Source organism: Lampris incognitus, chromosome 3, assembly GCF_029633865.1.
Source record: "Lampris incognitus isolate fLamInc1 chromosome 3, fLamInc1.hap2, whole genome shotgun sequence".
Classification (NCBI taxonomy): domain Eukaryota; kingdom Metazoa; phylum Chordata; class Actinopteri; order Lampriformes; family Lampridae; genus Lampris; species Lampris incognitus.
In genome coordinates, this window is record NC_079213.1 from 53,382,409 (window position 1) to 53,394,691 (window position 12,283).

Sequence of the window (12,283 nt, forward strand, 5' to 3'; positions counted from 1 at the left end):
ATCCCCATACTAAGATACCGAGCGAATGTTTGAAAGAGAACTTTAGGTTATGAAGAAATAACCCTGGTTCTCCGATAACATGAGTAAGGTATCTCACCAGACCACCCTCTCTGCATGAAGCGAGGAAGAGGTGTGCTTATTTTGAATAAGCTGATAATGCTGCATCATCCCTTTTGTAGGGACAGGGTGTCTCTCCTCTTGATGCAGTTGTCACGAATGCCAGCCAATGAGCTGGCATAAGTCCGGGTAGCGGTCTATTCCGTTGCCTATAAACACGGGGATTGCCGGCTCGAATCCCCGTGTTAACTCCAGCATGGTCGGGCGTCCCTACAGACACAATTGGTCGTGTCTGCGGGTGGGAAGTTGGATGTGGGTATGTGCCCTAGTCACTGCACTAGTGCCTCCTCTGGTCGGTCGGGGCGCCTGTTCAGGGGGAAGGGGGAACTGGGAAGAATAGCGTGATCCTCCCACGTGCTACGTCCCCCTGGCGAAACGTCTCACTGTCAGGTGAAAAGAAGCGGCTGGCGACTCCACATGTCGTCACCTTAAAATAATGGCCCAAATCATATTTTCAAGTTTTATTGTCATAACCTTTTTGTGTGAAATGATTAAGAAATATCATATATTCTATATTTGTTTCAGTTTATTCTGTTTTTTTATAAACTTGAAAATATGACTTAGGCCATTATTTTAAGAAGGTGACGATGTATTAGAGGAGGTGTGTGGTAGTCTGCAGCCCTCCCTGGCTCAGCAGAGGGGCAATTAAATACCCTTACCTTAATAATACAAGAGAATGGCACTTACTAATATGCAGGATAGAATCATATTCGCACTACAAACATGAACTATGAATCAAATAGCAATCCAGATGTGGAGATGATGAACCTGTGAAGGTAGCAGGGAGGAAGGTGAGGAGGATCTGCTGGGAATTGATGTACTTGGCGTAGCATCTCCACTGTGGCCATGAGCAACTTCTCTCCCCTGGGACTGGCTCATCATCAACAAGGTCTGCATTACTGAAGCTCTGCCATACAGACAAATATGCACACAGAAAAAAAGGAACACACACACACACACAAATGTATTTAAAAACGCTGAGGTTTTGTTCATAAAACTATTTACCATATATTCCTGGTCCTACAAATCTGGTACACCTTCCAACATCTACTGGTTGGGGGTTAAATGCTTGTTTAAACTTTGTGGTGAGCTACCTGTAAGGTACTGGTGGAGCCCGTCACCTCCTTACTACTGCCGATGGTCTGGAAGGACATTGTGGTGTCCTGCCTGTCTGGAAGCTTTGAACACTCCTCTGTAAAGACAGCAGGACACAACAACTCAGCTCAGAATCATGTGCATTCAACAGGACGCCCCTGCCGGATTTCCTCCATGTGACGCCATAGAACCTTTTCCTCCTCATGCAGCAGGGCAACTACATTTTATATGCTATATACACAGAACAGTTCATATTAATAGTGCAATATGTATTACGTATAGCAACACTGTATTATATTTATTATTGATAACAGTATATAGGCGAGACTGTGGTTGCTTGTCAGGAATGCATTGTGTGCAGTGTCTTTGATAGTTAATCAATTTAAAATTAGTTATAGAGCTGGGTGTCCCAGTAGCGTAGCAGGCTATTCTGTTGCCTACCAACACAGGGACCTTCAGCTTGGTCGGGTGTTCCTACAGAAACAATTGGCCGTGTCTGCGGGTGGGAAGCCTGATGTGGGTATGTGCCCTGGTCACTGCACTAGTGCCTCCTCTGGTCAGTTGGGACGCCTGTTCAGGGCTGGGGGGAATAGCGTGATCCTCCCATGCGCTACGTCCCCCTAGTGAAACTCCTCACTGTCAGGTGAAAAGACGGCGCTGGCGACTCCACATGTATCGGAAGAGGCATGTGGTAGTCTGCAGCCCTCCCTGCATCAGCGGGGGGTGGGGGGGGGGGTGGAGCAACAAACAGGATAGCTCGGAAGAGTGGGGTAATTGGCCAAGTGCAATTGGGGGAAGGGGGGGGGAATCGAAAAAAAAACCAAATATAACAATAAAATAACAATAAGCTGATGCTGAAAAGGGGGGGGGGCATACCTGGTCTCACCTCCATAATATATACTTTATACATATACTCCGGGACCAGAAAAATAGAAACCCTACCCCTCCAGCAGAAGTGGACCCTCCCTTGCCTTCTAAAACTATCACTACGTAAACAGGTGCATGCAAAAGAACTCCCATTTCCACAGCTGCTATGCATGTGAAGGGATTACTGAGAGTGTGCTTTAAGTGTGATCCATCCATCCATTAGCCAAGCTGCTTATCCCAGTTGGGGTCGCGGGGATGCTGGAGCCTATCCCAGTAGTCATTGGGCAGTAGGCAGGGAGACACCCTGAACAAGCCGCCAGTCCATCACAAGGCCCACACACACAGACACACACACAGACACACACACACACACACACATTCACAACTAGGGACAATTTAGTATGGCCGATTCACCTGACCTACATGTCTTTGGACTGTGGGAGGAAACTGGAGCACCCGGAGGAAACCCACGCAGACACGAGGAGAACATGCAAACTCCACACAGAGGATGACCAGGGGACGACCTCCAAGGTTGGACTACCCCAGGGCTCGAACCCAGGACCTTGTTTCTGTGAGGCAACCACGCTAACCACTATGCCACCGTGCCGCCTAATATAATCTAATAATAATAATATTATCATGCGATTAGATAAGGATGTCCAATTCACCCATTTTTAATTATTTATTTCTGATTTTTCCCTTTTTTCTCCCAATTTAGTGGCCAATCGATCCCTATTTTAATTCAAACACCCACCCTCGTACTGCATGCGTTTGTCAACTGCATCTCTCCGGCCGGCAGTCTCAAAGGAGACCGCCTCCCCACTTTCGTGACAAGGCGACTCCAGGCCGAACCACTGTTTTTTCCGACACACACAGAGACGCATTCACGGGACGAACACAAGCCGACTCCGCCCCCCTCCCGAAGACAGCGTTGCCAATGATTGCTGCTTCATCGAGTCCGGCCATAGTCGGATTTGACGAGACCAGGGCGCGAACTCCAGTCCCCAGTGGGCAACTGCATCGACACAGAGCCGATGCTTAGACTGCTACACCACCGTGGACTTTTTAATTCACCCATTTTTTTTTATACATTTATTTCTGATTTTTCCCTTTCTTCTCCCAATTTAGTGGCCAATCGATCCCTATTTTAATTCAAACACCCACCCTCGCACTGTATGCGTTCGCCAACTGCATCTCTCCGGCCGGCAGTCTCGAAGGAGACCGCCTCGCCACTTTCGTGACAAGGCGACTCCAAACCGAACCACTGTTTTTCCGACACACACAGAGACGCATTCACGTGACGAACACAAGCCGACTCCGCCCCCCTCCCGAAGACAGCGTTGCCAATGATCGCTGCTTCGTCGAGTCCGGCCATAGTCGGATCTGACGAGACCGGGGCGCGAACCCCAGTCCCCAGTGGGCAACTGCATCGACACAGAGCCGATGCTTAGACCGCTACACCACCGCGGACCTAATTCACCCATTTTTAATCCTTCTTGTCATATAAATGATGGCTGTACATATTAAAAAAAGGTGAGTTCCAAGGTATTATGACTATCTCTGTTTGTATTATCCTAAATCATGTTGTTTGTGTGTGTGTGGACTCCAGTGAGTATCAATCAAACAGGTGTTTGTTTAGTCATTGTAAGAACTGCTTTCATCCGTTTTTGCAAATGAACTCTTTTGATGAACAGGCAAAGCCCATGCTTGTTCACAACACATTCCTTAAGTAACAAGTAAGATGCGTATGCATACTTACCTCCAAAATGTACATACCTTTAATAACAGGCAATGAGAAGGGTACAATGTGCCCATCCCTTTCCCGCTCCAAGATATTCTGCATGAATTTGACATGGTCGCTATCCACCAATGGGATCTCTCTGTCACTTAGCTCCCGTTCTAGACTGCTGTGGAAGAGACTGAGCAGCAGTTCGTTGGGCATACAGGGGGTACCTTGGATTTGCTCCTCATTCTCCACTAAATTAGACAAATATGTAAATTACAGTAAATTTGTAAGTCAGTCATCGTTTGACATTAATATAAATGTTAATATTTTGATAAGAAGTCTTATACTAGAACTGGTTAAAGATGGAAAAACTCTGAAATTGGTGTTTCCCCAACTGGTGGCAATGACCAGATGATAAGGCACAGGTGGTTGAATTACAAAAACACAGTGAGAGACATCTTAAAGCAAACAACCAGTGATGAAACCATGAATTACATTTTTTTTAAAGACCCCAATAATTGGCAACATATGCCACTTTTATGAAAAATATTACATGCATCAAAAAAGTTGACTCATGATTAAAAGAAGCAGCTAAAAAGGTGGATAGGCTAGTTTTCCCAAGATCAAAAAGAGGGTAGATCAAGTTCAGCAGCATTATGACCAAAAATGACCAAAAGACAGTCTGCCAGTGCCACAGGAAAAAAGCAACTTAAAGGGAAAGTTAATTGTTATTTAAAATATTGGCTCACAATTTTCTGTGCAAGATAAAATTTGACTTAATGGTGAAACCACTGATGAGTCCCTATTCTAAACAGACTTTTAAAATGCATTTTAACTGACTTGAATTTGAACACACTTCATGTGTTCTTTTAGTATTTACTGCATCTATATAAAAGGTACAGATAGGACTGTATCGCTTCATACATTTGGTAATATCATAATGGTGCTGTGAAGTCTTTAAGATGGTTGCATAGGTTACCTCTACTGAGTGTGAGGAAGAAGAGCTCAATCTGCTGGCATTTTGGGAGAAGCTGGTTGAGGTCTAACTGGAAAGGAACTGTTTGAATATTGCCTTCAGAGGCTTGTGCCTCCCCGTCACCTAAAAAAAAAAAACACAAAGCACAATTCTTTTTTTATGTCAAGCATTTTATATATACACTGTATTTCCCAGACTGTAAGTCACTGCTTTTTTACTCATCTGGCTGGTCCTGCAAATTAGGGCCCTGACACACCAGGCCAACGGTCGGCTGTCGGCCATTGTCGGGCTGTCAGTGAGCATCTGTAACACTAGTTTTTGCGGTGTGTCCCACACCGTCAAAACTAGTTGGACCCCTGTCGGCAGCTTTTCGGCTGATTCAGCGTGTTGAATTGGTGGAGCCCGTCAGTGAGAGAGATCACTCTGACTGGCTGTTCAGCTTAGTGAATCAGTGCAGAACGTACATGCTAGTTGGGGGTCAGCTGTAGTCTTTGCGGTGTGTTCAAGTGCTACTTTTTGGCCCAGACGGCAGGCGACACAACCGTTGGCCTTCGTCGCTGGTAGTCGGTTTGGTGTGTCAGGACCCTTATCACTGGTGTAACATATTTATTATGGGCCCTGGTGCAAGCAACCCTCGTAGACCCCCCCCCCACCCCGTCTCTCTCTCACTCGCTCACACACACACACCACCACCACCATAGGTGGGTTTAGTAAGTAATTTTAGTAATTTATTTGTATAACACCTTTCACAGATATACAATCACAAAGTGCTTCACAGCATAAAATATAACAAATAAAATAGAAATATCAAAGTAACAGACAAAGTTTACACAGATTAGTTATTGTAAAGGTCAGTACGTCAAAGATTGGCTACACTTGAGAACCACGGGGAGCGGACGCACCACGGACAGAGTTCGGAAACCTAAACAGACGGTCTCTAAATCAAATCAGTCGACAAGGCAATGAAACAAGTCAACAAAGCAACTAGGCTGTAATATAGCTAATAGCCTTGTCAACAGGGGAGCACACATCAGACTCAAAACCTGGTAGATTGCATGGTTTGGCATGCACACAGCACACATTGCAGCTTTCCTTGTTTTCCTTGCTCTCCTTCCTCTTTTTACATCCACTTTTATGTGTGTAACTCATGCTTGCTTGCTTGCTTTTATTTTTCTAACGTTACTTAGAAAGGCTAGATAGGTAAATGATATTGCGCGCGCTAAACAAGCTATCATCACATGCTCAAAACAGACACGTAACATTGGACTAGGACAATGCATGCAGAAATATTGACGGGCCCCCCCCTAGCGACGGGCCCTGGTGCCACTGCACCGGCTGCACCACCTATATTTACGCCAGTGACCCTTATATTCCAAAGCAATTTATACAGTGTAATTTGGTCGGACGAATACGCTGCATTTCAACTAAAGCCATTAGATGACACTGTTTAATCTTGTGACTCCATTGAAAATACTGTACCACCATAAATCAAAGGTTAAATCAGTTCATCCGGATACATTTATTGACAGATATGTTTCATCACTCATCTAAGTGACCTCTTAAGTGATGAAATGTATCTGTCAATAAACGTTGTATCCAGATGAACTGATTCAACCGTCTTATTTTCTTACCTGGACTTGAGCATGCATCAAGATACCACCATAAATGTGACTTATACACCTAAGTAACTATATATATATATATATATATATATAGCTCAACATCTCAACACACATACAGGAAATTTTTTTTTAATACACTGCAGTACAGGCCTGTTTCATGCGTCGCACAGTGCGCGACGTCCAGCTGATGATTGCTTATAGCATGGAACAGGCTTGTACTGTCTCATAGAACATTTACTTGACTAACTGGATTATACATATATATATATATATATATACACACACACACACACACACACACACACACACACACACACACACACACACACACACACACACTATGTAATGCATTAATATCTCAACTGGGTATTTATCTTGACAGAATATAGAGTTTAAAAACCGTGGCAGTCATTTTGATGGTCCATGGTCGTTCTAGGAGTTTTAAGTGCCGGTCGTTGTTTGAGACTGTTTCAATATTTATTTTCAGTTCTTTTTTACATTTCACGTGTTATAGGCCTTTTTACATTTGTTAGATTAGCAATATGTGTTTTCCATTTTGTTTTTCAGGTAATATTTTCACTTTTTCTATTTTTCTATTCAAGTTCACCCATGTCTCTCTGAAGTTTAAATTGTTTAAAAATAATATTAAAGTTGTTAAAATGTTAATTTTGGTGTCAGTAGTTTCTTAACAGACATACTAACATATGTAATGCATTAATATCTCAACTGGGTATTTATCTTGACAGAATATAGTGTTTAAAACCCGGCGGTCATTTTGACGGCCCATGGTGGTTTTAGGCTGGCATGACATCCCGGTTGTCCTGGTGTTAAATGTGTCATTAAACATGGGTATGACAGGCAGTAGCCTTGGTTTACCTCCAGCATCCTTATGCAGAGTGGGGGCTGAGCACATCTGGTCTTTATTCTGACACAGCTGGCTCAAGTACTCAAAGGTTATCAGGGTAGACATGCAGGCCAAATCCCGTGGGAAGATCTGAAAATAACACAGTTGCCTACTATTAAACACATCCCAACACAAATCAGAAAGAAATAAAGAAATGCTTGAACTTTCAATGCAAAATCCCCATGGCGGACTTTATCTCAACACATTCAGTCAATAGCAAAAGTTTCCCCGAGGTATCAGACAAATTTAAGATTAAAAAAGGGACATTTTAGAAAGACCGACAACTCACCAATTACTTCATGTTAGCTTAGTAGAAAAAAAAAACAAAAAAAACCTGTCTTTCTTTAAGCATGGTTAGTTGTGTTTTATGGTTGTACTGAGCTGGAAATGCCCCATTGCCAAATCTTTGCTGGAAATACCCAGGGAATACATTGGTAATACAAACTGCTTTCGGGATCTCCTGGTACTTGAGACCCTGGAAGTGGAGATGTTGGTCCACGCAGTTCAACACTGTACCACTCTGGGGCTCAATCCAACACTCCGTCACCAGGTTCAGCTCCGTGTCAACATCAATGGCCTCCACCTCTGTGTCATTGTCTTCATCAGTGGAGAAACTAGGGATCCATGAAAGAATAAACAAATAACAGGGCCGAAATCGTTGCTACAATCTCAACTACTACTATTACTACTACTACTTTCAGCTGCTCCCATTAGGGGGCGCCACAGCAGATCATCCGTTTCCATCTCTTCCTGTCTTCTGCATCTTCCTCTGTCACACCAGCCACCTGCATGTCCTCCCTCACCACATCCATAAACCTCCTCTTTGGCCTTCCTCTTTTCCTCTTCCCTGGCAGCTCCATATTCAGCATCCTTCTCCCAATATACCCAGCATCTCTCCTCCACACATGTCCAAACCATCTCAATCTTTCCTCTCTTGCTTTTTCTCCAAACTGTCCAATCTGAGCTGTCCCTCTAATATACTCGTTCCTAATCCTGTCCCTCTTCGTCACTTTCAATGAAAATCTTACCATCTTCAACTCTGCCACCTCCAGCTCCACCAGCTCCACCTGGTCTCTTGCTCACACAGTATGCCTACCTTCCTTCTTTCCATCATATCAGCCAGCTCTCTCCCTTTACCAGTCATAGTGCCAACATTCAAAGTTCTGACTCTCACCTCCACACTCCTACCCTTCCTCCTCTCTCGTTGCCTCTGGACATGTCTTCCCCCTCTCCCTCTCCTTCGCCCAACAGTAGCATAGTTTCCAGTGGCACCCTGCTGGCCAACAGTACTGATGGCGGTCATTGGTAACCCGGGCCTTGCCTGATCCGTTATGAAAGTCTAATTTATGATCCACATATTTGATTTGGCAAAGGTTTTACACCGGATGCCCTTACTAACGCAACCCTCCCCACTTATCCAGGCTTGGGACCGGCACTAAAAATGCACTGGCTTGTGCATCCTCAGTGAATGGGTGGTGTCCGTATACAAAAGGATAAAAAAGTGTGTAGATGTAGAGGACAGTGATGAATGTATCCATGTATAAAGGATATAAAAGGGTGTAGATGTAGAGGACAGTGATGAATGTATCCATGTATAAAGGATATAAAAGGGTGTAGATATAGAGGAGAGTGATGGAGGTGTCCATGTATAAATATATAAAAAGGTGTAGATGTCGTACACAGTGATGGTGTCCATGTATAAAGGATATAAAGGGGTGTAGATGTAGGACAGTGATGGAGGTGTCCATGTACAGGGGATATAAAGAGGTATAGATGTAGTGCACAGTGATAGTGTCCATGTATAAAGGATATAAAGGGGTATAGATGTGAAGGACAATGACGGTGGTGTCCATGTATAAATGATATAAAAGGGTGTAGATTTCAGCGACAGTGATGGCGATGTGGGTGAGACTAGGTGGCAGAGTTGTAGCAGAACATCTCATCCCAGCTTCTCACAACTTAGTCTACCCAGACTTTAGTTGGCGAACACTGACATATCACCTTTCTACTCGTCTCACACTTTAATGGTCCAACAGACTGGACCCCACATGTGTTGCCCACATCACAAGAGTCTCAACAGCTTTGATAAGCGTATTATTTAATCAGCAATTCAGAGAGGTGTTGATCATAATGAGAGTTTTGCCAAAAGTAAACATGCATTGGGGAAAAAAAGGGAAAAGTGTGCCGAAGCAATGTCAAAAACTCAACTGTTGATGAACTGTGAAAAAGGAAAATGCTTTGAACAACATTTGAAATATGGAATCATCTGGGATTAGATTCAACTACAATATTCTTTCAGCAACTTAAAATCTCAACCAGTGCCGACATAGTATATGTTCAGAAGCATTAATATTCACCAATATTCTATCAAGCGACACTGGGCATTATAACCAGGTGCTGAAGTTGCTAGAAGTAAAAACATGTGCATTATTTAACTGAGGAGAGCTATATATATATACATACATACATCACTGTCAACTTGAACATGTACGTGACACAGGATTTTTTTTTCATTGTATAAACACAGGTTAGTAATAAATTGTTAGTGAAACACAATAAAACCTAATCGAATCAGTTGTGGTCCAACACAGTCACAAACAGTTTAACTTTGTGGAGAAAGCTGGAAATATTCTGAATGTGACCTCTGACCTCTGAAGAAAGGAAAACCCTGAAACTCAGAAGTCAGTGTCCTCTTTTTTCATTACAGTAAGAGTTCGTCCATGTGAATTCTCCCTCACAGCCTTACCTGTCCTTAGTGGAGGTGGAGTGTGGTGGGAACAGGATGTACTGGACAATACAGGAGTGGCTCTCTCTGTCCAAGTCCACTGACATGTCCTGAGGTTACAAAATAAAATAAAAAAATTAAACCCAAACAACAAGACACACTGTACACTAAACCACTTTGTATAATCATATTTTAAAGTACTCAAGGTAATGTTTCTCATTTTATTTAGTAGTCTATCTACTACTACTACTACTACTACTGCCACTACTACTACTACTACCACTACTACTACTACTACTACTACTATTACTACTACTTTCGGCTGCTCCCGATAGGAGTCGCCAAAGCAGATCATCCGTTTCCATCTCTTCCTGTCCTCTGCATCTTCCTCTGTCACACCAGCCACCTGCATGTCCTCCCTCACCACATCCATAAACCTCCTCTTTGGCCTTCCTCTTCTCTTCTTCCCTGGCAGCTCCATATTCAGCATCCTTCTCCCAATATACCCAGCATCTCTCCTCCACACATTTCCAAACCATCTCAATCTTGCCTCTCTTGCTTTGTCTCCAAACCGTCCAACCTGAGCTGTCCCTCTAATATACTTGTTCCTAATCCTGTCCTTCTTCATCACTCCCAATGAAAATCTTATCATCTTCACCTCTGCCACCTCCAGCTCCGCCTCCTGTCTTTTCATCAGTGCCACTGTCTCCAAACCATATAACATAGCTGGTCTCACTACCATCTTGTAAACCTTCCCTTTAACTCTTGCTGGTACCCTTCTGTCACAAATCACTCCTGACACTCTTCTCCACCCACTCCACCCTGCCTGCACTCTCTTCTTCACCTCTCTTCTGCACTCCCCTTTACTTTGGACTGTTGACCTCAAGTATTTAAACTCATACACCTTCATCACCTCTACCCCTTGCATCCTCACCATTCCACTGTCCTCCCTCTCATTCATGCATAGGTATTCTGTCTCGCTCCTACTGACTTTCATTCCTCTTCTCTCCAGTGCATACCTCCACCTCTCCAGGCTCTCCTCCACATGCACCCTACTCTCGCAACAGATCACAATGTCATCTTCAAACATCATAGTCCAAGGAGACTCCTGCCTGATCTCGTCCGTCAACCTGTCCATCACCATTGCAAACAAGAAAGGACTCAGAGCCGATCCTTGAAGTAATCCCACCTCCACCTTGAACCCACCTGTCATTCCAACCGCACACCTCACCACCGTCACACTGCCCTCAGACATATCCTGCACCACTCCTACACACTTCTCTACAACTCCCGACTTCCTCATACAATACCACACCTCCTCTCTCGGCACCCTGTCATAAACAAATCCACTCATAGGACAGAGGGCTGTGGGCATTCTGCTTCCCTTCGCCACATCCTGTCTCTGTGAGATGGGCTCTTCTGCTGTCGCCTCACTTAACACAAAGTACAGATCTAAGCTCAACATGGAGCATGACATGACTTGACTCAAGCCTGCAAACCTGTTTTGAAAAGATGTGCGGTGCGCAACAGGCTCATTGCAGCACTGATGCAGTGGTAAGACTCAAGCTCTCACAAACTGACTAGCTCATCGTTTTCCCCAAATATCTGCACTTGTTCTGTTTTTGCACAGATTGAACTTTATTGTTATTGTTCTAGCAGAGTGATTTTTAAATGTTATTTCTTTTTCTCCGTTTCTGAAAAAGCACACACACTGATGGAGCAATCTAGTGACAAATGTCACTAAAAGAGGTTTGATAAAGTTGAAGTGGAACCTGCGTTTGTTATTTGCACAACAGAAGTTACTGAAAGAAAAGTAAAAGGAGTGTTCATCTTGATCTTATCTAAATAAAGTTAAACTTGGCCCATTTTGTCAGAATTTTGTTGGGGCAGGGGCATGAAAACTTCTTCCTCCAAAGCAGGGCAGGACAGAAAAAGTTTGAGAACCTCTGATTTAACGCGACTCTGTGGCTCTTTTAAACTAGGACAAATACCAACCTCTTCTAATTCCTCACCGTACACTGTATGGAAGCTACTGCCATCGCTAGCTAACCAATGGGAAACCTGCGAACCTGAAACCCTGCATAGACCGAACCCCGACGGATGTGGAGCTAAAATGATAAAGCGCTTGAGATCGCTAAAAATGTTGGTAGGGACAACTCAGTAGTCCCTTGACATTGCACAGGGACATGTCCCTACTAGGAGTGTAAGGATTCATTGATATGGACTGATGTATCGATTCAATGATCAGCGA

General features: G+C 43.8%; 1 protein-coding gene across 1 annotated transcript in view; it reads right to left on the reverse strand.

Moving 5' to 3' along the window:
• szt2 (SZT2 subunit of KICSTOR complex) overlaps positions 1-12,283 on the reverse strand; it is a 176,826-nt gene that overhangs the window by 137,132 nt on the left and 27,411 nt on the right. The window contains exons 18-24 of the mRNA XM_056276743.1: positions 10,054-10,142; positions 7,753-7,921; positions 7,280-7,397; positions 4,785-4,904; positions 3,856-4,056; positions 1,212-1,309; positions 886-1,024 (exon numbers count right to left, since the gene is read on the reverse strand). Coding sequence (XP_056132718.1) covers positions 886-1,024; positions 1,212-1,309; positions 3,856-4,056; positions 4,785-4,904; positions 7,280-7,397; positions 7,753-7,921; positions 10,054-10,142 — 934 coding nt within the window. The remainder of the gene's footprint in view (positions 1-885; positions 1,025-1,211; positions 1,310-3,855; positions 4,057-4,784; positions 4,905-7,279; positions 7,398-7,752; positions 7,922-10,053; positions 10,143-12,283) is intronic.